Source organism: Lutra lutra, chromosome X (assembly GCF_902655055.1).
Source record: "Lutra lutra chromosome X, mLutLut1.2, whole genome shotgun sequence".
NCBI lineage: Eukaryota > Metazoa > Chordata > Mammalia > Carnivora > Mustelidae > Lutra > Lutra lutra.
The window spans coordinates 35693487-35718272 of record NC_062296.1 but is presented as its reverse complement, the minus strand read 5'-3'; the positions used below and the strand labels follow the sequence as shown (position 1 = coordinate 35718272).

Here is a 24786-nt window from a genome sequence, read left to right as displayed (position 1 = left end):
TGGATATGGAGCCTACTTAAAAAATCAAGCAGTGTTAAGTACACCACATTAAGAGAAGAAAGAAGTGATCATTTCCGAAGGCAGAAAAGGCATTTGACAAAAGGCAACAAGCTTTCATGACAAAAACCTCAAACAAACGAGGAATCGAATGCAAGTACCTCAACATGATAAAGGGCATTTATGAGAAACCCACAGCTAACATCATACCCAGTAGTGTAAGACTGAAAGTTTTCCCCCGAGATGACACACAAAATGGAAAGGAAGAAGTAAAACTATATTTGCAGGTGATACGATTCTCTCTACATAAAATCCCGTAACACACAATCACACACACAACTAGTGTATAATTAAGAAAGGAAGGAAGGTAGGGAGGAAGGGAAGAAAGGAAGGAAGGAAAAAAAGAAAAGAAAAATAGAAAGGCAAGAAAGGAAGAAAGGAAAGAAGAAAGAAAAAGAAAGACAAGGTTAGTTTGGTTGCCAGATATAAGATCAGTGCACAAGAATCAGTGGTGTTTCTATATGCCAGTAATGAGTGATCTAAAAAGGAAGTTAAGAGAAACAATTCCATTTAAAATAGTACCCAAAAGAATAAGATTCCTTGGAATAAATCTAACCAAGGTGGTAAAAGGCTTCTACCTGAGGGGCGCCTGGGTGGCTCAGTGTGTTAAAGCCTCTGCCTTCGGCTCAGGTCATGATCTCTCAGGTCCTGGGATCGAGCCCCACATCGGGTTCTCTGCTTGATGGGGAGCCTGCTCCCCCGCCCCCGCCTGCCTCTCTGCCTACTTGTGATCTCTGTCTGTCAAATAAATAAATAAAATCTTTAGAAAAAAAAAAAGAAGACAAATAAATGGGAAGGCATCTCATGCTCATGGATTGAAAGACTTAATATTGAGATGGCAACAGTCCCTAAAGCAATCTACAAATTCAAAGCGATCCCCATTAGAAGTCCAATGCTTTTTTTTTCCATAAATGGAAAGGCCAACCCTCAAATATATAAGAAATCTCAAGGATCCTTGAATAGCTCAAACAATAGTCAAAAAGAAAAACAAGGCGGGGGGACTCACGCTTCCCGATTTCAAAACTTACTACAAAACTAGAGTGATCAAAACAGTGTGGTACTGGCATAAGGGTAGACATATAGACCAAGGAAATAGAACTGAGAGTCCAGAAAGAAGCCCAAACCTCCATGGCCAACTGATTTTCGACAGGGGTGCCCAGACCATTCCATTGGGAAAAGAATAGGTTTTTCAGTAAACAGTATCAGGATAATTGGATAACCATGTTCAAAAGAATGAGATTGGGGCCTCTCCCTCAAACCACATGTAAACATTAACCCAAAACAGATCAACAACCTAAACAGAAGGGCTAAAATTATTAAAAGAAAACATAGGGGTAAATCTTTATGATCTAGCACTTGGCAGTTGATTCTTAGGTTTGACACCAAAAACATGAGCAACAGAAGAAAAACATAGATAAACTGGATTTCATCAAAACTAGAAAGTTTTGTTCATTAAAGGACATTATAAAGAATGTGAAAAAGACCAACTACAGAGTGGAATAAAGTATTTTCAAATTATTTCTCTGATAAGGGTTTAATATCCAATACACACAGACACACACACATACCAGTATACATACATATGTATACCATTACAATATACATATTGTATAAGACAAAAGAAACAACCCAAATAAAAACTAGGCAAAGGACTCGAATAGACATTTTTCCAAAGATCTACAAGTGGACGGATTAGCACATGAAAAGGTGTTTCAACCTCACTGGTCATTAACGAAATGCAAATTAAAATCACAGTGAGATATCAGTTCACACCCACAAGGATGACCATGATCAGACCGACTCTAACTGGGTATTGGTGAGGATGTAGTGAAACTGGAACCGGCATACACGACTGGTGGGAAAAGTTTGATGGTTCCTCCAAAAGGTAAACAGAGAATGATCTCATGAGCCAGCAATCCCAAGCCTAAGTATATACCCAAGAGAGATGAAAATGCATGTGCCCATAGAAACTTAGACACAAATGTTTACAGCAGCACTATTCATAAGAGCCACATGTTTGAAACAGCCCAAATGTTCATTGGTGGATAAATGGATAAGCCAATTGTGGTAGAGCCATACAATGAAATATCATTCAGCCATAAAATATCAGCGAGCCGTGACTTAGACGGACCTCAAACACATTTTGCTAACTAAAAGAAGCTAGGGACAGAAGGTCACATTTTGTATGACTTCATGTGTATGAATGAATTTATATATTTATATATATATATATATATATATATATATATATATATATATATATATATAAAATATACCCAGGATAGGTCAATTCCGGGAGAGACCAAAAGAAGATTAGAGGTTACTTAGGGGATGGGCAAGGGGAGAAGGAGGAGTCACCTCTTATGGGGATGGGGTGTTTTTATGGATTGATGAAAAAGTTTTAAACTAGAGCAAGCTCGTGGTTGCACGGCATTGTGAATCCACTAAATATCACTGAATTGTGTGTTTTGCAGTGGCTCATTGTACTTTATGTGAATTTCATCTCAATAAAAGAAAATGTCAAACAAAGGAGGTGAAAAGAAGGGTTTCTTTTTACCTCGCAAGTGTCCTGGTACCCTGCTTGTGGGACTCACTGTGTAGCCTTCCTTAGAAACGAGGGTGTCGCCTGCACTTTCCCAGCCTCCAACTGACTATTAGCGATTTTGATTTGACCTTCTCCAAGCCTGCAAATTCTTCTGGAGTGGTATAAACCCAAATGGGGGAAGAAGGAGCCAGTTTGGCTCATCTACCCCACCAGAGCGATTTCAATTTGACCTTCTCCAAGGCCGCAGATTCTTCTGGAGTACAAAGGAGCTAGTTCGGCCTGTCTACCCCACCGGAGCAATCCTACCCTACTTGAGTAGTAGTATTAACCCTGTGCCCCCCTTGCATCCTCATCATTCATGTGTACCATGGACCACGTCTGCTGGGCAAGGTAAACACAAACCAGGTCACCAAGGGGCATGGCTTCATGTACAGGGGTGACTATGGCCACCCACCACTGTCCCTGGCCAGAGTTCCTGGAATTCATTTGAATGTGTGAAGTGGAGAAAGTTTGGGGAAATGTGTGCATTACTCACACTAGTACTGCCCTTCCAGAAAGATGGGGGTTTCCCACTCTTTCCAGCCGAGACGCCCTTCCTACTCCACCAGGATGCGTGGAGGTGGGCAATATGATTGCCCCATCCAGCTGTTTGCTCAACCCCCATCTCCTATGCCGATACACACCAATCCACTTGTACGGGTTGATACCTACCATAACCTTGGATCATTCTGGAAGACCGCTGAGACAGAAATGCTGGTTCGATGGAAAGTGACTAGAGCACCTCCTGGTTTCAAAGCTGCCTGCTGTTTCGGTCATGACTCCCAACTCTCAGCAGCTTCTTGTCGGTTCAGATGTGATTTACCTACTGTCTTGCATACTACTACTTGATTTCCTGTTTTACAAGAATCCAGATTGAATACTGCCTTCCTGCCTTCCTGGCCTACGGAGTCGGTGAAAATTACACCGAGAGGGACCCTGATTTTCCTCTCTGGGTGGGTCACCCCTACCATCCTCTCTCTCCTCCTGCTCTGTGAATAGATTTTTCCCCCAGCTACGGGATAATTTTTCAGCCAGTTGGCATACTATATAGGCTTTCTTCGGCTCCTCGGGCCTCCAGGATTCTTAGCACAAACAGCCCGGTCTTCATCCATGCTGTTACTCTCCCTCCCAGTCACGGGAAGGGTCCAAAGCCTTTGAGAGGGCAGCTTTGCAGCGAGAAGCACAACTCTCCACCACCAAATGCCCTTCCGCGTGAACACAAACCTTCTTCTTCTGCGATCACGTTTTCTTTCTCAACCAGCGGGCGCATTGCCGCTAGGGAACAAGATAGCTGGGGGGCCACAGGAGAAGCGACAACTCTGTTCAAGGGCCCCTCTGAGGTGGAAGCAATTTCAGGGGACCCTGTAAATCAAGCCAGATGTTGCCTGGGCCCCGGTCTGAATGATTTTGCCCAACTAGACCGAACTTGGATGCCCCCCACCAACTCTAAGCTCCGAGCGGACGGTTTATTTGTTTTCACGATATTAACGCTATCATCATTCTTAAACGAAGCACGGGGCCATGCCTCTGCGGGGACAGGCACTCAGGAAATATTGATGGATCACGTTGAGCCTGACATTTGGGAGGAAAAGGCCGGAGTGGGAAAGGAGATGAGATGACAGCTTGCCAAAGGCTCTCAAGATACCTGGGCAGGTTGGGGCTCCGGCCATGATCTTCAGATTGTCCTGTGGGACCTGGCATTCTGTTGGAACCAGTTCAAGTTTCCATAAACATTCACTTCAAAAGGAAAAAAAATGTGTACAAATGTATGGTATTTAAAAACCAATACAACCTGAAAGAAACCCCTAACGCATCCCAGTGGGTTAGTGGGAGCGGTTGGGTGGCCTCATTTCTGTTCAAACCCCAGGAGTGATGCGTCTGCTGCCTGAACTTCTTGTAGGCCTCATCAGGCCTGGATCAGAAGGTGAAGACGGCAGGAGGATTTCACGGTTTAGGCCGAAGCACACCCACTGTCCTAAAACTAGAGGAGTAAGATACCCCCTCTTCTCTGTGCCAGTCAGGACCTTCTTACCGTTGGACAGCCCAGAGTACAGAAATCAGTGGGGTACTGAGGCTCTGCCTCCATCATCTGTTGCCCCGATTATAAATTTTTAGTCCTCACCACAGCCTTGTTGTTCTCATTAGCTTTCTAAGGAACCGGTGTGCGTTTGTAATTTAGAACAAAATACCGCTTTTAATCTTGACTTTGTAACATAATGAGATGTCAGCTGAGATTTTGATTAAAAAAGCAAAGAGAGCCTTCCACTGTGGAGGGAGACCAAAGGCTGAGCAAATGACCAGCTCCTTGTGACTCAGCGGCATCCTTCTAGAATGGGAGCATGAGCTCAAGGACGCCAGGGTCGTTGGTGAGCACGGAGGCACGTCTCACAGCCACCGCCCAGCTGCACACTCCAGACGGAGCGCACCCTACATCTAACCTCTGTCGGGCTCATGTGATCGTCTGTCATGGGGGAGATCTGCAAGCGTGGGTCAGTGTTCAATTATATAAGGCACATGGCCTTTACCAGGCCTCTGGGCCAGTTCATTGAAACGATTTGTGACAGTCAGTACAACCTGAACGTAATCTATTCAGGGTCATTTTTAAATCCGGTTGTAACCAAGTTCTCAGGACAAGGTCAGCTGGCTTCAGAAGTGTACTTAATTAGGATCTAAGGCAGTTTCCTCCCCATCTCGAAAGATTTCTTTCCACATTCCTGGGGTCTGGAGCAGGAGATTGTCCCACAAGCTATAGGATTAAAGGGGGGGGTGCCTTTTAACGTAGGAGCCCACACCATCTCCCCAGGGCCCACCTCGTGCGTGTCCCCCCATTCAGTTATTCCTCCTGCAGGCAAAGGCCTGGGCAAACAGAGGGGAAGCCGCGATGGCTTTGCCCACACCCACACTTGTCTTGGCTCCTGGGGTCAGAGCTGCAGTTAGTGGGGGAAGCCGTCCTTCACTAGCACTCCCGACTGGCAGCTCTGAATCCGCGTGTGATTTCGCCACGGCCGACTGCCCCCAGCTCACTCCGATGGGACCCCTCGGGCATGAGAGTGTTTTCCATCAACAGAGAGGAACGGCCGCGCCGCTCCTCTGAAGCAGCGGGGCTATTTCCAAGGTGCCTAGTGGGGCGTGAAATCCAGGGGGTGCGGAATGCTGAAGCTCTGTGAAGAATTTAGGTAGGTGGAGTGTGATTGTTGAAGTTGAAATCCGTCCAGACCATTGAGTTAACCACTAATGCGATAAAAGTGAAGGCTGTGGGCTCATGCAATTACTTCGTTCTACCTGAGCCTATTAATATTGTCTACATCGTTACCTCCCCCCCCCCAAAAAATCCCATGTACCATTAACCATGAACGATGGAACTGGATAAACCTCGAGCAGATGGCTGCCTTAATGGAGCACAATTCAACACCACAGTAGTCAGTCCTCCGGGATCTGAGATGGCTGTTTTTAGCCCCCGTGATTGACATCAACACGTGTCACCAAATTCACACGGGCAGCAGGGCTTTGGGGCAATGCAACAGAAAAGAAGCCCGCGTGCATTCATGAGCAATTAATCCTGAAATATGCATGGGACGGCATAGGATTTAGAACTGAGACAGCAAATGATTTAGAAAGAGCCTGAGGTATTCGAGCAATGTCCTTGGTGGCCTTTCCATGGGGGAAGAGATAAGGCAACAGCTGGGAGAGAGGTGGCCCACCAAGAGCTCGCCGTCTCTCAATGCAGGCTCTTATCTGGCCCGGGAAGGTCAGTGCCACCGGCTGCCTTGCCCTCTCCTCAAGATGGTTTTCCCCAAACTCCAGCTAGGAGTAGAGTTCACCTCCTGCCACTCCGGAACTGGAAAAGTAACTGGGGACATCTTTTGGGTGTATGGTAGGCCTGCTGCGTGTGTGAATGCGTACCCGCTCTGATCAGCCACATCTGGGGCGTTTTCAGATTCCGTCCCTCCAGTACTGAGAACATGGCAAAGCCTTGAGGGCAGAAGAGAAGAAAGGCTTCCCAACCTCCTGAGATGCTCTCGCCCGGGTAGCACTGCTAACTGTCCCCACCAGCTCGCGAGAGGGAAACACCTGGAAGAAATCTGGAGCTGGAGTGAGCACGGTTATGCTACCACCGGACTTCACATCTGATGCCCGCCCCAGGTCGGCAGCCAGGGCGGACTGTCCCATAAAGGCTGGACTCAGTCACCAAGCCAGGATAGAGGGCCAGGCAAAAGGAGGACACAGGCAAATCATAGGGGAGGTGGGGAGCAGCTGCAGGCAGGTGAGGTTTCCAGAGCACCGGTTTGGAAAGAAATCGGCATCAGCTCCGCAGTATATTGTTAACAAGTCTTCGGCTGCTAGCGTGGGAGCAAGAAGCCTTACGATGAGGAGGGCAGGTTAAAGAAAGAGACACCAAACGGTAACTCAGTTTTAACATTTTATTGGGTAAATGATTTTAAAGATAGTAACAATAGTGTCAAAACTACTACAATATCTTTCCACAGCCATACCTTACAGACCCACATAAACCTTCTGATTTTTTTCCTCTCACTCAGTTTTAATATTTTCAAGCTATACATATCATATAAAATGCCCATTTCCAATAGTTTCTTCAAACTATTAAGCAATTAAATGTGGAAGGAAGGAGGTTCTAGTTATACTTGGAGGGGGTTTCGGGTAATCTGCAATGTCTCACTGTAATCCAAAAACAGGTTACTAAGAACAAAGGAAAAGAAGAGCTACTCCAGGTAGCTTTTGCTCATTACGAGTCTCACCACTGTATCACCAAGAACTCAGTATGCTGGTGACGGATTCAAAGTAATTTCGGGGAACATACAAAACACTAAAATAACTTAGAAACTAGATCCAAATATTTCAAAAGTAATCGACTTTGATATACAAAAACAGTCAGAGGTGGTTACAAAAGTTTGTTTTCTCAGTGCGTCTATGTACCAGCGCAGTTACTGGGTCCAGAGCAAAATAAAAGGTTTCTCTTCTTCTGAAACAGTAATAAAAAACAAGGAAAACAGATCTTTGTATATAAAGGATCAATGCTGGTCTTCAGAATAATGTAATCGGAAACCCTTAAATCGAGAGGCACACAACGGGTTTCTGCTTTTAAAAAACAAAAGGAAAGTCACCAGTTTATTTCAATGGAGGAGGTGCTCACACCCCTCAAATAAACTTCATTCAATTGAACATCACTAGCAAAAATCACTTAGAAACTGTACAAAAATAAAAAAGTTAACACATTTAATCCTGCAAGGTTTTTGTAAGGACTGGAAGGCAGGCTTTTGGAGCAGCATTTGGGCATGGCTGGGGGCTTCTTTGGTTTGATCTAACACACGTAAGAGATGGAACCTATTCCAGATGACAGTTTCAAATTTCCTGCACATTTGGAGACACGAAAAGAGGCCAGTATACAAACTTCCAGTGTGCTGGGCATTGGGACTGTGTGTACTGGACTAGAAATCCTTACACCCGCTTGAAGGGGGCTGGGGGGAACGAGAGCAAGCCTTTCACCCTCCTCCATCAAGTACACCGACCTCTCGTGGTTAGGGGAGCCTAGGGCAGGGGCGGGGGAGCACACTCTCGTGCAGTCCGAAGGCCACTTAATGGGGGTTGGGGTGGGCTGGGGGCTTGGTGGGGAGGGCAATTGTTCTTTTAGTATCTGGTACCTGGCTGATGTTGTTTAAGAATAAGAAAACCTTCCAGAAACGGAAGCCTTTTGCTACATACCAAAGTAAAACGCGTATTGTTTTCCCAGAGGGGAAAAAAAAAATACCCAGTTGCATTTGAGAAACAAAACACAGAAATGGAACTAATTAACATTTAAAAGGGGGGGGGCAATGTAAACTTTGTGCTACTCAAATGAAGTTCAAGTATTACTTCTGAGCTGTTTAAAGATCACTGAACTTATACAATATTCTGGTGATAAGAGTGCAATTCACATTTGTGTTTCTGAACAAATAAACCACAACTGGGCTAAAAACACAACCTGTGCAATCAGAATCTTCGTCTGAGTTAAAGACACATGCTACATATTTCAACATATTCCAAGTTCATTCAAAGCACAGACTTAACAGCTTTGTACTATACGATGAAGGTGAAAAGGGTCTAGCGTTTGTTTGAAGCACACCATTACGGTCTGCATGACACCCTTTTTGCTACCAAGTCTTTTCAGTCAACAGCTATTTAGAGACCAAAAAAATGCACTGTGCATTAATCTGAAAACAAAAGGAGACAAAACTATCCTTTCCCCCCAAGCCATGGTGGGAAATATTGCTGACCTCGTCCTCTAAAGCCTGCAGGATGGTTATTTCTTCAGTATAACATTATTACACTGGTAAGAAAAAATCTGTAGAACATCTGCATATATCAAGAATTTTTTAAAAATCTGATATGATTTTTAGAGTCCGCATGACCAGTCACGTGACCTGCTCAAGATTGATTAGCACCGTTAAATACATACACACACATATGTATGTATGTACGTGTAAGTAAATGTATACATACACACATATGTATGTCATAGATCTTTTCTTTAAAAAAACAACAACAACAACTTCTAACCATGAGCTCACCCAGGACGAGGAGCCTGTTGAACTGATGAGATGATGGATAAGATGGGTCAATATTGGTCTATTTTGTCTCTCTTCAGTTTGCTTGTTTTATTTACTTTTTTTTTTGCAGCAGATAATATCATTCAGCTTGTGCTCAGTTTCCCTATAAGGGCAAGAAAAAGTTTCCATCAGGTAGCCACCTGGTTTTATGCTGAAAGATGAATCTGCTCCAAAAATGCTCCCAAGGAGAAACGGAAGGACTCAAGACCTCTTGCTACAGCCCGACAGCTAGCTTTCTCTGACTAATCTCTAGGTTCAATGAAACTGGCTACCAGGATTGCATTACAGGCTAACAGTTGGCTTCTTAGTTAAGGCATCACAACTGAAAATGGTTATTTCAACAACGGGCGCTGTGGATGAAGGACTACCACCAAACTTCTAAGGACTCTCATTAAAAACAAAAGCAGTTTGCTCGGCCACAGTGGCAAGCACAGGGAATCCAGGCAATCAGCGCACCAACCAGCAAAAGGGTTTTGAATTCGGAGCTAGCAGTCTGTCCTTGTCACAGCCAACTCTAGGTGTAAGCTCCACCATTTTGATTTTCAGTGACATCTCAGAGTTTTAGACTACATATTCTGCACCATACTTATATTCATCACTTGATATACTGGTTTCCTGCTGGAGAAAAATTACACAAACACACGCGCGTGCACACCACACACACACACTCACACACAGATTTACTATAGAAAAATTAAGGTAATCTTTCTCCAGAATCATCTGTCATTTTTCCCGGGGATAGACACACAGAACTCCTACTCCTCCTGACATTGGGAAGTTCGCTTTGTATGCGCTGTAGGAAGACCAGCCCTGCAAATCGGCTGGGCTCTAACAACTCTATCGTTTCTAAATACCAGCTCCATTTTCATCGGTGTAACGTAACATCTTATCAACATAGTAAATGTGTTTCTATCAAAAGTATGTAGTGCAGAAAGACTCCAGTCTTGTCCCCATGACAAACATATCTGAAATTGTGGCATATATGAGCTTTCGTTTCACTAGATTATCTTTACTATTTCTTTAAATAGTCGCTAAAATTATCTCCGGCCAATTATGACTTACTGAAACCTAAAGCTAACAGGTTTAAATTAATATATAATAGACAAATGTCTCTTTTTGGTTATTTGCTCAAAATAAATTTTTTTCACCTTAAAAAAATACCTAAGAGTAAGGAATTTGTCTAATCTGCTGTTTCCCATATAGACACAATAAAATTTTATAAGAATATTTCTCTAAATTGCCTTTTCCCCCAACCTCTCTTAATTCCATTTAATTATATTCTTCTCAAAGGCACTAAATTCTGTATCTGCTCTCTTCCTGATATTTGCTGCTCTTCAAAATGACTTCTGTAGCATATCTGAAAGGTAGCTTGTACTTTCTTAAAACAGTGTTGTAGTTTGTTAAGTTGGTTCTATAAAGTAATGAAGCTGTCTCTTCTACAATAACCAGCACAAAAGGCATAAATGATTTCCCACGTTCTGTGACAAGCCCTATCATGGACCTTCCAATGTTCTCTACTAGAACTAAAGTTCATATATTTTAACCATGGGGAAAACACCTAAGTAAAGACCCACATACTAAGCTCTCCTAGCAAAATGCATTTTAGACAAATTCGAGAGTAATATACAAATACCTGAATTTGATATAAATTGCTCCCAAACTCAGCTATCAAAAATTCTCTATCTTACTGGGGGAAAACTAGAGAAAAACCTAAATAAAATCCTCAAAAACTGCACAATGTCTTCCATCCACAGTCGAAAGAAGGAGGGAAGAGAAGATAGAGAGAAGGACAGGAAGAAGACAGGAGGGAAGGCAAGAAGGACAGAAAGACAGAAACCTGACTGAGAGAGCAAAGCAAAATTCTACATAATATGGTGAGGAAAGAAAAACCCAAAAGTTATATATGCTGCAAAAAAAAAAAAAAAAAATCAATGACCTAAAATAATGAAACAGAATCTTCTTAACAAATGCCATTTTCCTACCCGTTACCATGATGATCTTAATGATGTCCAAGCTTCATCATGGCAACGGAAACTATCATCATAAAATGGTACAGTAAAAGAGATAGCTAGACCAAGAAGGGGTAGGGTCTCCTGGGAAGAGGTCTGCAGAGAGGCCCAGTGACTGGCTGTGCGGCTCAGTGTCAGGAATAATGGTTGTATGGTGGAAGGGGATGCCCAATGCCATTTTGGAAATGATGATGCTGGCGATGAGCAAGGTATTCAGCATAGCTCAGGGTCATCTTTTCACTACGGTACCTGAAAAAGTCAGGGAAGAGACAAAGTTAACATCAAGAAATAGATGGCATGCCAATGTCGGAGCCCAGAAGGACGTCAGAGATACCTTTACAGACCAAGAGAGACAGAGGTCCAGAGAGAAGTCGTGACTGGGCCAACGCCATGCAACTGAGTGGTGAAGCTGAGATCCGAACCTGGGAATCCAAAGTCTGAATCCAGTGCTCTTCTACCATTCCTGGTTTCAACTGTTCTAGACATTTCCGTGCCCTCTCCCCGGCAGCCCCAGTTTGCCAATGGGAAGGAACACAGGAAAGCCAACCTACTGCCATCATGTATGCATCTCATTCACTTGACTGCTCTTTTCTTCCAGGACCTTCCCTTGTTGACCATTGCCTTCCCTCCATCCACGCATCTACTCAGGTCTTGCCAGTCAGTAAGAATAGCAACAATCAAACACTTTTCCTAGTACTGGTATCCCAAACCCTCTCTTTCCCCATCTCTGGCTCTCCTTTCACCCCTTCACTTCTCAAAACCGTAAGGTGTGTTTTCTACCTTTAGCCCTCCATCTCACGCTGCTCCTCGGCCTGGTCTTCCTTGGCTCCTGCCACTCTTCCACAGAAACCACTCTCTCAGAAGGTCCCGCTGTTCCTGCTTGACCTCTCCATTAGGACAGCGTGCACCTCTCCCTTTCTGAAGCTCTCCTGTGTCATGGGTTCTCCAACTCCACATGTCCCTGGTTCTCCACCCACACACTGTCTCTCAGACTTCTCCTTTATCTCTCAGACTCTTCCTCCTGCTCCTGCCTGGTAGGATTTTACTGTGTTTCTGCCTTCTGTTCTTTTGACCCTACACCCTCTGTGCCCCCTCGGGGAGCCCTATCTTTATGGCTTCAACTAGGATCTCTTCACACATGATCCCAAATCACCATTTCTGGCCATGAGTTCTATCTATGAACATTTACAGTGACATACTGGACATTTCTATACAAATACCCCAGGAAGCACCTCCAATGCAGAACAAGTGCTGAAACGTGACTCTCCTCCTGTGCCCCCTCCCTTGGTCAAAGGGTGCTTTGTGCCTTGGTGCTTTTTCATCTGGAGTGAAACCTTGACTTATTCTTCTTCCCTACTTCTGAATGATGACTAAGTCCTTTCATTTCTTCCAGTGTTTTCTCATCTGTTTCACCTCCTTTGGGTGGCTGCCCCAGATCCTTAGGTAATAGCAATGTCTTCTAACTCCTCTTCCTGTGTCCCATTCCAATCCTACACCTTCCCAAATCCATCTGTTTCAAACCCTTCAATGGCTACTTACTGCCTCTAGAAGCAGGTCTACACTTCTTACTCAGGAATTCAAGACCCTCCATAATATGACCCAACCTACCTTCTGGGCAATATTTTGCTCCCATGACCACCTTCTATATGCACACTGAAAGACCAGCCAAATCAGACTGTTGAACGTTCCTCAGAACTTGGCTCTGTACTTCACCACCCACATGCCTCGACTCACTAAATTAATCCCCTTCCTCCCCCACCCTCATATATTCTACCCATTCTTCCAGCCCAGTCTCAAACCTACATCCTCTCTGAAGTGTTGTTTTATCTAACCCCACCCCTCTTAGAAGTCCTCTTTCCCTACTTTATGACCTCACACTAGCCATCACAGTCTGCCTTATATTCCTCATTATTTTTTGTACGTGCCCTTCTGGTCTCCTAGACTGAATTCAGGGAAAGCAGAGAGGGAGGCATTTTTAAATGTGTAACTCCGCAGGGCTGGGAAAAGTCCAATTTTAGACTATAGGCATTCATTGTAGTTTTATGGAATCGAAACAAATGGAAACAGCAATCCATTTTCCTAAAATGTTGGATATTTTTAAAAAATAAGTATCCCCATCAGCCCACAGAGAAATATATTTGGCATTTGTGAGTCTAGCTCACTTGTGATTTTCAGTAAGCTTCCATGGTAGACTTCTATCGCTGCCAACATCCTAAGGTTAAATACAAATTTGAAGAGTGCTTATCAGAATCCGGGGGTGCTGCTAAGCAATGTCCAAAGCTAGCCAATGGCTACTTCTGGTAACTTTCTTCGATAATGTAGTCTACAGGCTCAGAGGATTTGCTTGTGTAAAGCCAAAGGAATCACACAGAGCTAAGGATGGGGAAGGATGGGCTCATACATCATGCAAGCTTTATTGCCGAGCCAGGTTCCATAGTTTCCACCCCCAGGATGGCCCGGCCATTCATTTCCATTCAGTTTCAGAAGAGGGAAGCAAGTAAGAGAGACCAAGGAAGTCAAAGGGTTATAGACATACACATCGAAAGGTACTGGTTCGCCTTGTGCTAGAAAATGCCTTCTGTACCTGGTCAGTTTTATGGTTTTCCTGAATTCATTAGTAATCGGAGCTTTATATCCTCCTTTCCTCAGTAAGGAGTCTATGGTCTGAATATGGTCCCATCCTGTGGAGAGTAGACCAGATAAAATACCAGTCACGCACATGTCACAAGCACTTTTGGGAAAATACAAAATGACTTTGCAGAGGTCAGCTGTTACTGTCACCAAATACCATCAACTCCTTTGGTCCTAAAAACAATCACACAGAAGAGCTAAGACTTCCTCCTGTCGAGAAGCAGCTCTGGCCCTGCTTCTCTATATATACCTTAAGTGCTAGCTACCCGTAATGGCTGATGACATTAGCTTTTTTATCTCAACCACATTCAAAGACAAGAAGTCTAAGAGGCTGGCGGTGACGGCTCAGGTGGGTCTCAATATTAAACCATAAACACTGCCCTCTCCTTTAACAATGACATCTTTAAAAGGGAGGGAGAAGCCCAAATGTCACTTGTGCCAGCTCGGTAGTAGTTAGGACTACCACACTAACTCATGGGAATTACCGTCCCTGTTGATATCTTCTGGAGTCAATCAAGTGTATCTGTGTGAAATATGCGAAGACATTTTTATTGGTTCTGATGTGGGATGGTGTGCTTAATATCCGACCCCCCCCCCCAGAAGCCAGTGGGAACTACGGGATTGAGGACATTTTTGAAAGTAACCCCAATAAATCTTCCGATAGCTGTCTTAAAGACTCTCTTGTCGGGGTGAGGGGTGTGTAATGATATGAAATTGTACGATTATATAGCTCACATTTATATGAACCAAACAGGAGAGAACCAATTACAGATGCTTTCTGATGAGGAATAAAAAAGCTCTATAAGATAAAGAAGAAATATTCATTTCAACTGACGTGGAAAACTAGAATTTCATAGTGGCTAGAAAGGACAAGGTGCTAGAGAGCGAAGAATTCCTTAAGGTTACAGTGGTGGTTCATAAACGCTTGTGCTCTACCCGCCAACACAGAAACATGTTTGATTTGGAAGTGCAGACCCAGCCGATCAAACACTAAGACTCCATGTCATCTCGGTGCTCCTGATATTAATGGGAAACCTACAGTCCTCACAGTAGCCGGATGAGTCCCCGGCAATGACCTGACGAGGAAACATTTGTTACTGACGATGAATGTACCGTGGGGCTGTTAGACAGAAGGCTTGTTTATGCCAAAAGGCTACAGCACAGTGGGATTATGGGCAAAGGGCATTTCAAATTCACAGCAAACTACTGCCTAAAAAGAAAAACCCACTTCTACAAGTTTTTTTTCTCTGGGGAAAGTTAGATTTTTGCGTGTCTTAGCTCTCCAACTGTAGTGCAGAGATTCAACTTCTCTAGGAGTAATTCACTCATCTCATACAGACATTGCAGTGACAGGGATGGAAGAGTCATTTCTTCTCATTTGAGAACTGCAAGGTCAGATAAGTGCATTTCAATGTGTGTATCTGTTGGACTTCTTCCCCAGATCATATGAAATAAAGTATGACAATGACCTTGCTCCTTTGCAACCTCCGGTAGGTAGGTGGCGGTGCGTTTTGATCCTTTTTCATTGATGAATTCTATTCTAATGCCATGTACACCCACCTGAAAGAAATTGGCAGTTTTATTAGTATAGTCTTCTTCATAGAAACAGAAAGAAAAAGTTATAATTTCACTTTCAAGAGAAGGCAGTTTTTCCTTTCCCCTTGATTTTAGAAGGGCATACAATACATACATACATATATATATATATATATATATATATATATATATATACATGTCTGTCTGTCTGTATGTATATGTACACACACACACACACACACACACACACACACACACGATTTTTCTCTTTCCAAAGCACTGACTTTGAGTTTGAGGGCCATTATGATGGCTGTTGAGACTGAAAACATCAACTGATATATCCCCAGCATGTATTGGACTATGCTATTCTGTCTGGAACTAGAACAACCACACTACTGTGTGTAGAATCAGACAGTGATGGGCAAGAATCCTGCCCCCACTTCTTACTAGTGGCTCGCAACTTTAAGGAACTAGAGCGAGGGAGCTGACTTCTAAGAGACAGCAAACATGCATCCTATTTTCAGGTATAAGCACCACTTTGGATTAAGTTCCAAAAATTCCGGGGCTGCTGAATCCCTGGTTGTCTAGTCTCTTTAAAACCTTGACTTCTATGTAGATGAGCAAACCCAGATAAGGCTGTAAAAAGCCAACAACCAGATCCAACCCCATCGCCCATTCCATGTAATTGTTCTAAAATATATGAGACACACACACACACACACACACACACACACACACACACACACACACGGTGGGTCCGTGGCAAACCTTTACCATCTATGTCACTGCCCTCATGCAGTACTGCTAAATGTACAAGTGATAAAGATGTCAAATCCCTTTGGGGCAGGGTAGTTTTGCAGTTTCTTATATATGAACACAGAGATCCCTATAACTTCATGGGAAGCACACGAACTTTCAGTGATGCCCTAAGAAAGGGAGTTCTCTAAGTAAATGTGGGCAATTTCATGCTAATGTTTTAAGAAAGTAACATACTGTTTCACTGATTAGCATCTAGTCAGAAGGGATCTGTCTTTTTCCACCCTCGCATCCTTCATAGGATCATATACGGAACTGAGGATCACAGAAAGGTTTTCTTTGTGAACACTGATAAGAAAAATGCAATTTCAAAAGGACAACAACTCCATTCTGGCCTCCCAAATCTACAGTCACTTTAGGTCAGTGGTCCCCAAGTGGAGTTTAGGAAGGTGGCCCAAGGGACCTGGAGGGAGGATGGAGAGGCCAGGACAACACTTTCATCCAGGAAAGAGACTTCCTTTTAGAGCAGGTGAGTGAAGTCACAGGCCTTGCCTCTTTCCATCTGTAGGCACGGAGAGGTCTAGAAGAGGAACAGGGGTCCAGGCAAACTTCTTTTGCTGCTTCTGCCCTTAGCCTGAAATCTTCCACTTTTCCAGGGAAGAAAAAGTCCTCTGGAGAATCCGTCTTGTTCTTTCCCCAGGTCTTCTTCATACATCCAAGCATTAGAGCCTGTCAGATCTTCTGAGAAGTTTGTTTTTTCTGAAAGCCTATCTCTGTGACTATTTCTTCTACATGGTATCAGTGTTCTTATAAATCTCCTTCTGCTGAAGATGCAGTCAGGGCAGCTGTTTAAAAACTAACACAATAAGACCTCCCAGACCCTGTGGGAAATGACTGTGGATAGCTGAGAAGAAGTATGAGTGCTTAGCTATCAGGCCTTTCCAGGATAAAGGACATCTCCTAATCTCCCCAGTGCCTGATGCAGTACCGAGATAATGATAAATTTGCAGCAGTTTCTGATCTGTTCAGTTTCTGACTTTCTGATCTGTGACTTCGAAGTTTTTTCTTCCCTTCACCATAGCAGCTCCTTCATAATTTGTTTTTGAAAATACACAGCATAAATAATCTGTGCTCCCATCATTCACTGAAGTGAATTTTGCATCTTCAACTCAATTTATCAAAAATCTGTCATGTTCAAATTGGAAAGAATTTTGGTGTTTATGAAGGCGTCTAATCAAAATTGTTGAGACGAGGAATGTTTCCCTATTTGTGAGATGAGAGTGTTAGACAAAATCAGGGGTGTTTAACTGGTATGGGGGGGGCTTGGGGGCTGTGAAATTTATCAGAATTTCAGGGGGTTTCATGCTTCAGCAAGTATGGTTTGGAAAAAGAACAACTCCCCCGGTGATTTTTATTCTAGGTTAACTAGAAAACCTCTAATAATTGGCCTAGCTCTGAAAAACTGTGGCTGTGTATTGAAAAAAAAGTGCTTTAGGCAAATTGGAGGTAATTTAGACACATTAATCCTTTCTTCATAGGAGTGCATTGTGTTCTTTAACAAAAATATCAGAGATTATAAAGCCTAGTAATTTAGCAATTAAAAGCGGTTATGACCAGCTGTATGATATGTGAATAATACCTCAGTAAAGCTTGTATGTATATATGTAAATATAAAGAAGGAGGTTAAGACCAAACTGGAAGGGCATGCTGACCAAAATAAAAATTACTCATGGATAAAACTGATCGACTTTTGTATTTTCAAAAGCCTCACAAATTTGATACAACAAAAAAATTACTGAAATTCTCCCATTTAGAATTAGTACCGCATTTACAATTTTTAGTTCTTTTCCATGTTCCTCTGATTATGAACAATTGAAAAGTACCTGCAAATGGAAATATAAGTAGGGTGCTTTTAAAGTGAGCCCTTTGGGAAAAATAACTTCTTTCAAAGACAAAAAAAATACACTCCACAGCAATAGAAAGCCCAAAGCAGAGTGACGCATTTCTTCAACCAGCGGAATCGGGAGACTGGCAATCATGTTCTGACCAGAATCAGAGCATAATAGCTTTTTGTCACCTGTTGAGCAACATCACTTTCCTTACTCCCAGAACCACAGACGCCACCAAGTAGTCATACTGTGCAATCAAAACAGGAGAGTGGAAAATGGCCTGCTGTGGAGAATGACAGAATCTGGCCAACCTGTGGAAATCACTGGCTTTGCAAATTAAGTCATCTCCGCTGACAAAGGCACCAAAACGAATTTTGTATTGTTTGAGGGAGGAATCAGCCCCAGCTGCAACTCCAAAATGTAACCCTCATGTATACTAATCAAATCCTTTCTGAGACACAGTGGAGAATCCTTCCACCAAGCAGCATCCCAAGAGAGGAAAGTTCCAGTCGCAATTACCCGCTAGCTAAGAGATTGTTCGGCTAACCAGGGAACTGGGATTCCCTGAAGCAAACTTCCGCTAAAACTCCACCACAGTGTCATAGTAACTTTCCATTTCTAGGGCTGGATCATGATGTAGCATATGGGAAGACTATGTTACCCTCCTACTTCTCACATACCCCTAACCACCATTGCCCAAAGTATGGCCAGAGAGGCAAAAATGGGAGACTTGCAGATCTAGCCTTATGGAAGCCTGCAGGTCACTGTCAAAGTTATTAGGTCTGAGAAAAAAAAATGCTTTCAAGGCCCATCAGCTGTGATAATATCCTTTTAATCAAGACTGTACTTTTGCTAAGCAAAGCTATAAATCAACTCGAATGGTAGTAAATTAAATGTAGGACTTATAGATAAGAGGATATGGAATTAAACAGAGCTGTATCTGTGTGTGCTGAGAGAACAGTAAGACTCGTTCAACAGATTCCTATTTCATGCTAAAAAGAAAGCCATATTTATTCTGAACCATTACATAGTGAGTGATTTTTATTAACGCTATTCCAAAGCCTTTTGTTTTTAACATTGCCCGGAATGATTAAATATCGAGATTAATGTTAGGACCCCAAAATATATCTTGATTATTCCACAGCTGATTATTCAGTTTGGGGATTATGCATCCCTAGCCGCACCTGACCCCGTCGTCTTTCCTCTCGTCCATTTCTCTGTTTGCTCACTCTCTGTCAGAGAGCATGTGGGCACACACAGAGACATACATGCAAATTAATCAACGTTGCTACATCGTAAAAGGTTTGGTAAGAGAAGAGATTATAAATAATGGCTAAAATGAAGCTTCTAGACTCTCTGCAGATTTCATTTATCCTTGTTATCTGGTCCCTTGTTAGAAATGTGGCTTCATTTACAACTATTATCCTCTAATGCAGTGACTCTTGACACAGGACCATTTAAAAAGCACCCCCCTCCCACCTCATTGTAATACATATCCATATTCTGCTCCTCACAACTGCATCAAATTTGATAGCCCCTAATCTGTCTATAAGGCAAGTGTTCATCCTCTAAGCCACTAAGAGCACTAGAAAAGGGCCTTACTGTTATTTGCAAGCCCAGTCAACAAGCCAATAACCTTGGATACGCTCAAACATGAAAAGGAGTCATCTGGCTAAAAGTATCAGTGAGCATAAAACATGCTCTGGCTAAGTCAAGTAGGCGCCACATGAGCCTTGGACCATTTGGATCCACAATTACCTCCACAGTCCTGAATCTGCCCCTGATCACATCCTGCCTGGCCAATAAAACCAATTGCCTCCCCAGGTTCATCCTGTCTTAGCACATGCCACAGTAAGCCCCAGTCTTCCCCATTTAACAAATGTTGGGTTTCCTTTGTAAAACAGTATGGCCTTAGCTCACTCCACTGATTTTTCAGTGGGCTCACCTTGAATTTTCGTGTGTGTGTGTGTGTGTGTGTGTGTGTGCGTGCGCATGTATATCAGGAAGTCAAGGAATCGAAAGTGGTTTGACATGTCTTTGTTGATATCATTTGGCAAGATATGTTTTGCAATTAACAAAGTAGCCAGTCACTGGTCATTCACATAAGACAGACCTGCCAGACTCAATATGCCAGTTCCACTGAACTGAATAAAAGGACTCTGTTCCTAGTGAGAGGAGCTCAGGATATTTGGCACACCCTCTAACCTTTAGAGGCTGGCATCATAGAAGACACACATGCTCTTTCACAAAACAGCCCATGGTACCACGGACAGAAACAAACACTGCATTGGACAGCCCATGGGTCTGACCCAGAGTCTGGAGTTTCTTATATTCTTGGGAGGAAACAGCCATATGTGGTATTTCTCCTAGAAGCCCCAAAGCCACAATGAGACACGTTCCACTTTCTCCCTCATAGCCCCACAGAACCTTCTGCCCACCCCCCACTCAGCCTTCTGAAGATGCTGACTCTTCTCCCAGTGAAAACAAATTCACCATAAAAGAGGAAAATATTCCAAACTTGGGCCCACTCCAAGTTTATCCTCTTGAATAATTCTTTTTGGGGCAAGAAAAATTAAGATTTTAGACATAAAGGCTGATGACAATTTGTACAGATCCTAATGAATCACTTCCCTCAATCGCAATCCTACCAAAAATAAAAAAATAAAAAAGTAGACAACATAGTGTCCAGATCTGCCCATCAAATCCTCAAAATTGTGAATTTACATCACCTCAACCCACCCACCAATTTTGTAAGTAACTCTGAAAACTGCTTCATCGTCTGTGTCAGCGGAAGTTATTTTTTCTATTGTTATTTTGTGACAATGACCGCAAAGACCTCCTTGACCAAAATGCATATGTACTGCTCTTCTCTCAAATCCCTGCAAATGGGTCACCTTTCGCTTTAGAAATTAGTTCAATCTCCATAGACCAATTCTTGGCTTTTGCAGAGCTTGCCAAAGGGCCAATTAGTGCCAAATTTGATTCATGTAGGAGACTCAGACATCTTGTCTATCAGGAACACAAGCCTGCCAATTTATTTCACAAAGGCCACCAAACAACAATCTGATAACATTTACTTTAACTAATAGCAGACACACAGCTCTACGATACCTAAACTAGCTAATAATCACCCCTTATGAACTTTTAAAGAATTAGTTAAGATTTTAAAAATAAAGCATAGCTAATGACGAAGTGCTTTGAAAGGCTAGGAAGCCAAACATGTTTATGTATCATGTGCAAGGAAAGAGACTGTTCTTAGCTGAGGTTTTGCAGAGAACAAGTGACAGCTCAGTGTGCAATTAAGGAAAAAAAAAAACCTCAATTCTCTGTAATGATTAATTATAATGAGCATTCCTTAAAATCTGAACATCCTGAAGCTTTCCAAGGAAAGTTCAGGCAACACAGGTGACCTTTAAATAAAAAGCCTGCTTTTCATCAAAAGTTAGAAAAATGCATTCCTACCATTTTTTAAGGGGATGAGGAAGGGAGTGAATTTACACACAAACTCAAGTTAGGAAGTGTTCTTAAAACCTAGACATGGGAATCAGTTTGCTTTTCAAAGGCTGGGGGGGGGGCACTTCTTGGCCAACATATTCAAGGTGAAATAATGTTGTTTGTCTGATAAGAAACAGAAGAATGTTATATGGGTTAAACTATACATGAGTATCTGGCTCAATGTAGTTTTGCTCCATCTACAAAAGAGATTTGTTCCTAAAAGATTACATATGTGTTGCATTTGTGTAAATGGATTAATTTTGAAGTCACCAGGAAGGCAGTAAAGAAATCCTAGAGTGAGTACTTCTGCGAAGCAAACTATCTTTGTCGAGTGAACAGTCACTCCCTAATTGCTTAATTTAGATTTATACATATAATGTTGACTTAAACCAGGGGATGATACAGTAATAAAACAAGGCATTGGCTGTTAGGAATATTTTGTTTTCCTGATGAGAATTCTCTCTCTCTCTTTTTTTAAAATTTATTTATTTGACAGATAGAGATCACAAGTAGGCAGAGAGGCAGGCAGAGAGAGAAGGGGAAGCAGGCTCTCCGCAGAGCAGAGAGCCCGATGCGGGGCTCGATCCCAGAACCCTGGGATCATGACCTGAGCCGAAGCAGAGGCTTTACCCACTGAGCCATTCAGGCGCCCCGAATTCTCTCTTTTTTTAAAGATTTTATCACAAGTAGGTGGGGAGGCAGGCAGAGAGAGGAGGAAGCAGGCTCCCCACTGAGCAGAGAGCCCAATGCAGGGCTCCATCCCAGGACGCTGGGATCATGACCTGAGCCAAAGGCAGAGGCTTTAACCCACTGAGCTACCCAGGTGCCCCCCTGAAGAGAATTCTTTGGTGGAATGGGAAGATGGGATGTCAAATTCCAAAAATTGGACTGTTTTTCACCTTGGTTGCCACCTTGCCATTTTAAAAGTTAGGGACTTCTTATGACATCTTAGTGGTTAGTGGTGATTCGTTCTCTGGAAGTAAAATGAAACAGAAGCCATTTTAAAAAGGGGGGGAGTCACAGAATCACACTGTGTCAGCCTCCAAAGAGACCATGGGTATTATTTAATCCAGCTTCTTCAACGTCCTGGTGAGGAATCAGAGACCCAGGAAAGAGCAGACTATAATACAACTACTAGGGAAAAGGCTGGAAGGGTCTGTGGATTTGGGGGAAGAAGCAGGGAAATGCTTCCCCCCTCAACCAAACAACATGGTGGGAGGAAAGCAGGAAGCAACTGGAGGAGGCTGGAGAACATACTGTGCAAGCCCATTTTACCAACAGTACCAAAAGCTAATGGAAATTTCCATGTGTTAAAGCACCTTCTAGAAGCTACTTCACTTTGTTCGGCTTGCTTCCTCACTAGGTTTCTAATACACTAAAGTGTTGATTCACAGCAAATTCTTACTAGATGGTCAGGAAGCTTGAAGTACTCCTTTCCCCAATGTTCCACAGTACTTGAAAAAAATATTTCTAAATAGAGCACCAGGACAAAGGCTAAATTATTGTAACAATAGCGATATCTTATATAAAAATCTCAGGGTCCTTGAGAAAATACCATGAAAAGCATTTTCTTAGATATACAAAGCCTCCGCAGCCCCATATATATATTTTTTCCAAAGATCAGAATTTTTTTTTTTAAGATTTATTTGAGAGAAAGAATGAGAGCAAGAGAGAGAGCACGAGCAGTGGGGAGTGGCAGAGGGAGATGGAGAAGCAGACTCCCCGGGGGAGCCTGACGTGGGGCTCAATCCTAGGACCACGGGATCATGACCTGAGCCGAAGGCAGCCGCTTAACTGACTGAGCCACCCAGGTGCCCCAAAGGTGGGAATCTTAAGTTAAAAGAGAAGCAAAGCATGGTGTATAGCATAGAGAAAAATTATGAAGGGGGCGGTGGACAGAACATATACGACAAGAAGTCATTTCACTGGGTGAGTCATGCTAAACATCTGTGTCTGAATGGAAACTCTGTTTTCAGTGGTACATTGAGAGGAGCTAGAAAAATGTAAACCTTGAAGGGGTGAGAAGGAGATCATGACCTTCTAAAATATATGAGAGATAATGACGGTAGTCAATTTACTCATCTCATCTATTTATGCTCCTGAAGGTTGTTACAAAAGTGCACTATTATTAACTGCAACTGAACATGTCAGAAATGGAGCTGTGCTCACTCAAGAGGTGTGCTTTTTAAAGTGAAGTGCAGCACTCCGAGTACTGAGAGTTGAACAAGCTCATGGACAACGACAGATGCTTGCGTACTTTAGGGACAGAGCGAGACTAGGGGCTTGGGGTCTAGCTCTGTAGTCCAGGGATAGGTTTTTGATATCATATAAGAATCATGCTGGCCCGCCCCACCCAGCATGGGTTGATTTCAAGTGTTGGGTGCTAGAAAGGAACAGTCTGTCTTAGGGCCACGTTGCGCTCCCCAAGTGACAGCTGTATACACAGTTGAGATAGCAGTGATCCAGGGAGCTAGATAGAACCAAAAGTGCCTTATGGCTCATGAAAAATGTTACTGATCTATTAAAACATGATCTAACGGTCTACTTCCGATGACAGAAAATATATCTTCCTCATGCCTCCAAAATGATTTGTTCTCTAAAGCACAGAAATAAGAGTTCCCTGACGACAATTTTGAAAATACTTTGTCTTCTGGGCAGTAGACTGCGACGTGAGCTCCCCCTGCAAGATCACAGGTTGTATACTGGCTGTATACAAGTTCCTCGACAAGCAAAAGGCTTACTCATTTATATCATCTTGCAAATGAGCAGTCACGAGGTAATATACCTAGCACCACCCTTCAGTTCAAACTCGGACTGTTGTAATGTCCTTGGTTTTAAATCCTTTCAGATCTTGGAAAAACAAACATGACTCCCAAATCGTGTGACTACACCAGTTCTAGCCTACAGATTATTTGAGAGGGATTCTACACACTGCAAGAGCTTTTCTTTCTTTCTGAAGCACCATGCCTGTCCATCATCCTGTCATGTGGAATTAAGAGAATGCTGTCGACAGAAGAACACCTAACCACGGTCATAATTTTAGCGTCCGGACACAAGGCAGATCACTTCCGATGTCACCCTGGCGGTGCAATTTTCCTCATTTAACAGCCATTTTAGCCTGGCAGGTAGAGATCTCAATTTACCACTTAATGAATTTTTTCTCCTCCAAAGCATTCAACTCTTCATCCTTCTCATACCTACCAGGGCAAGAAGTAGATCATGAT

The 24786-nt window shown here is 43.0% G+C and overlaps 1 protein-coding gene across 2 annotated transcripts in view; it reads right to left on the bottom strand.

Moving 5' to 3' along the window:
• Positions 1-7048: 7048 nt before the first annotated feature.
• AMMECR1 (AMMECR nuclear protein 1) overlaps positions 7049-24786 on the bottom strand; it is a 113484-nt gene continuing 95746 nt past the window's right edge. For both annotated transcript variants that reach the window (XM_047716884.1, XM_047716885.1), the window contains 3 exons: positions 15356-15446; positions 13840-13936; positions 7049-11504 (listed from right to left, as the gene is read on the bottom strand). In XM_047716884.1, coding sequence (XP_047572840.1) covers positions 11390-11504; positions 13840-13936; positions 15356-15446 — 303 coding nt within the window. In that variant the 3' untranslated portion in view covers positions 7049-11389. The remainder of the gene's footprint in view (positions 11505-13839; positions 13937-15355; positions 15447-24786) is intronic.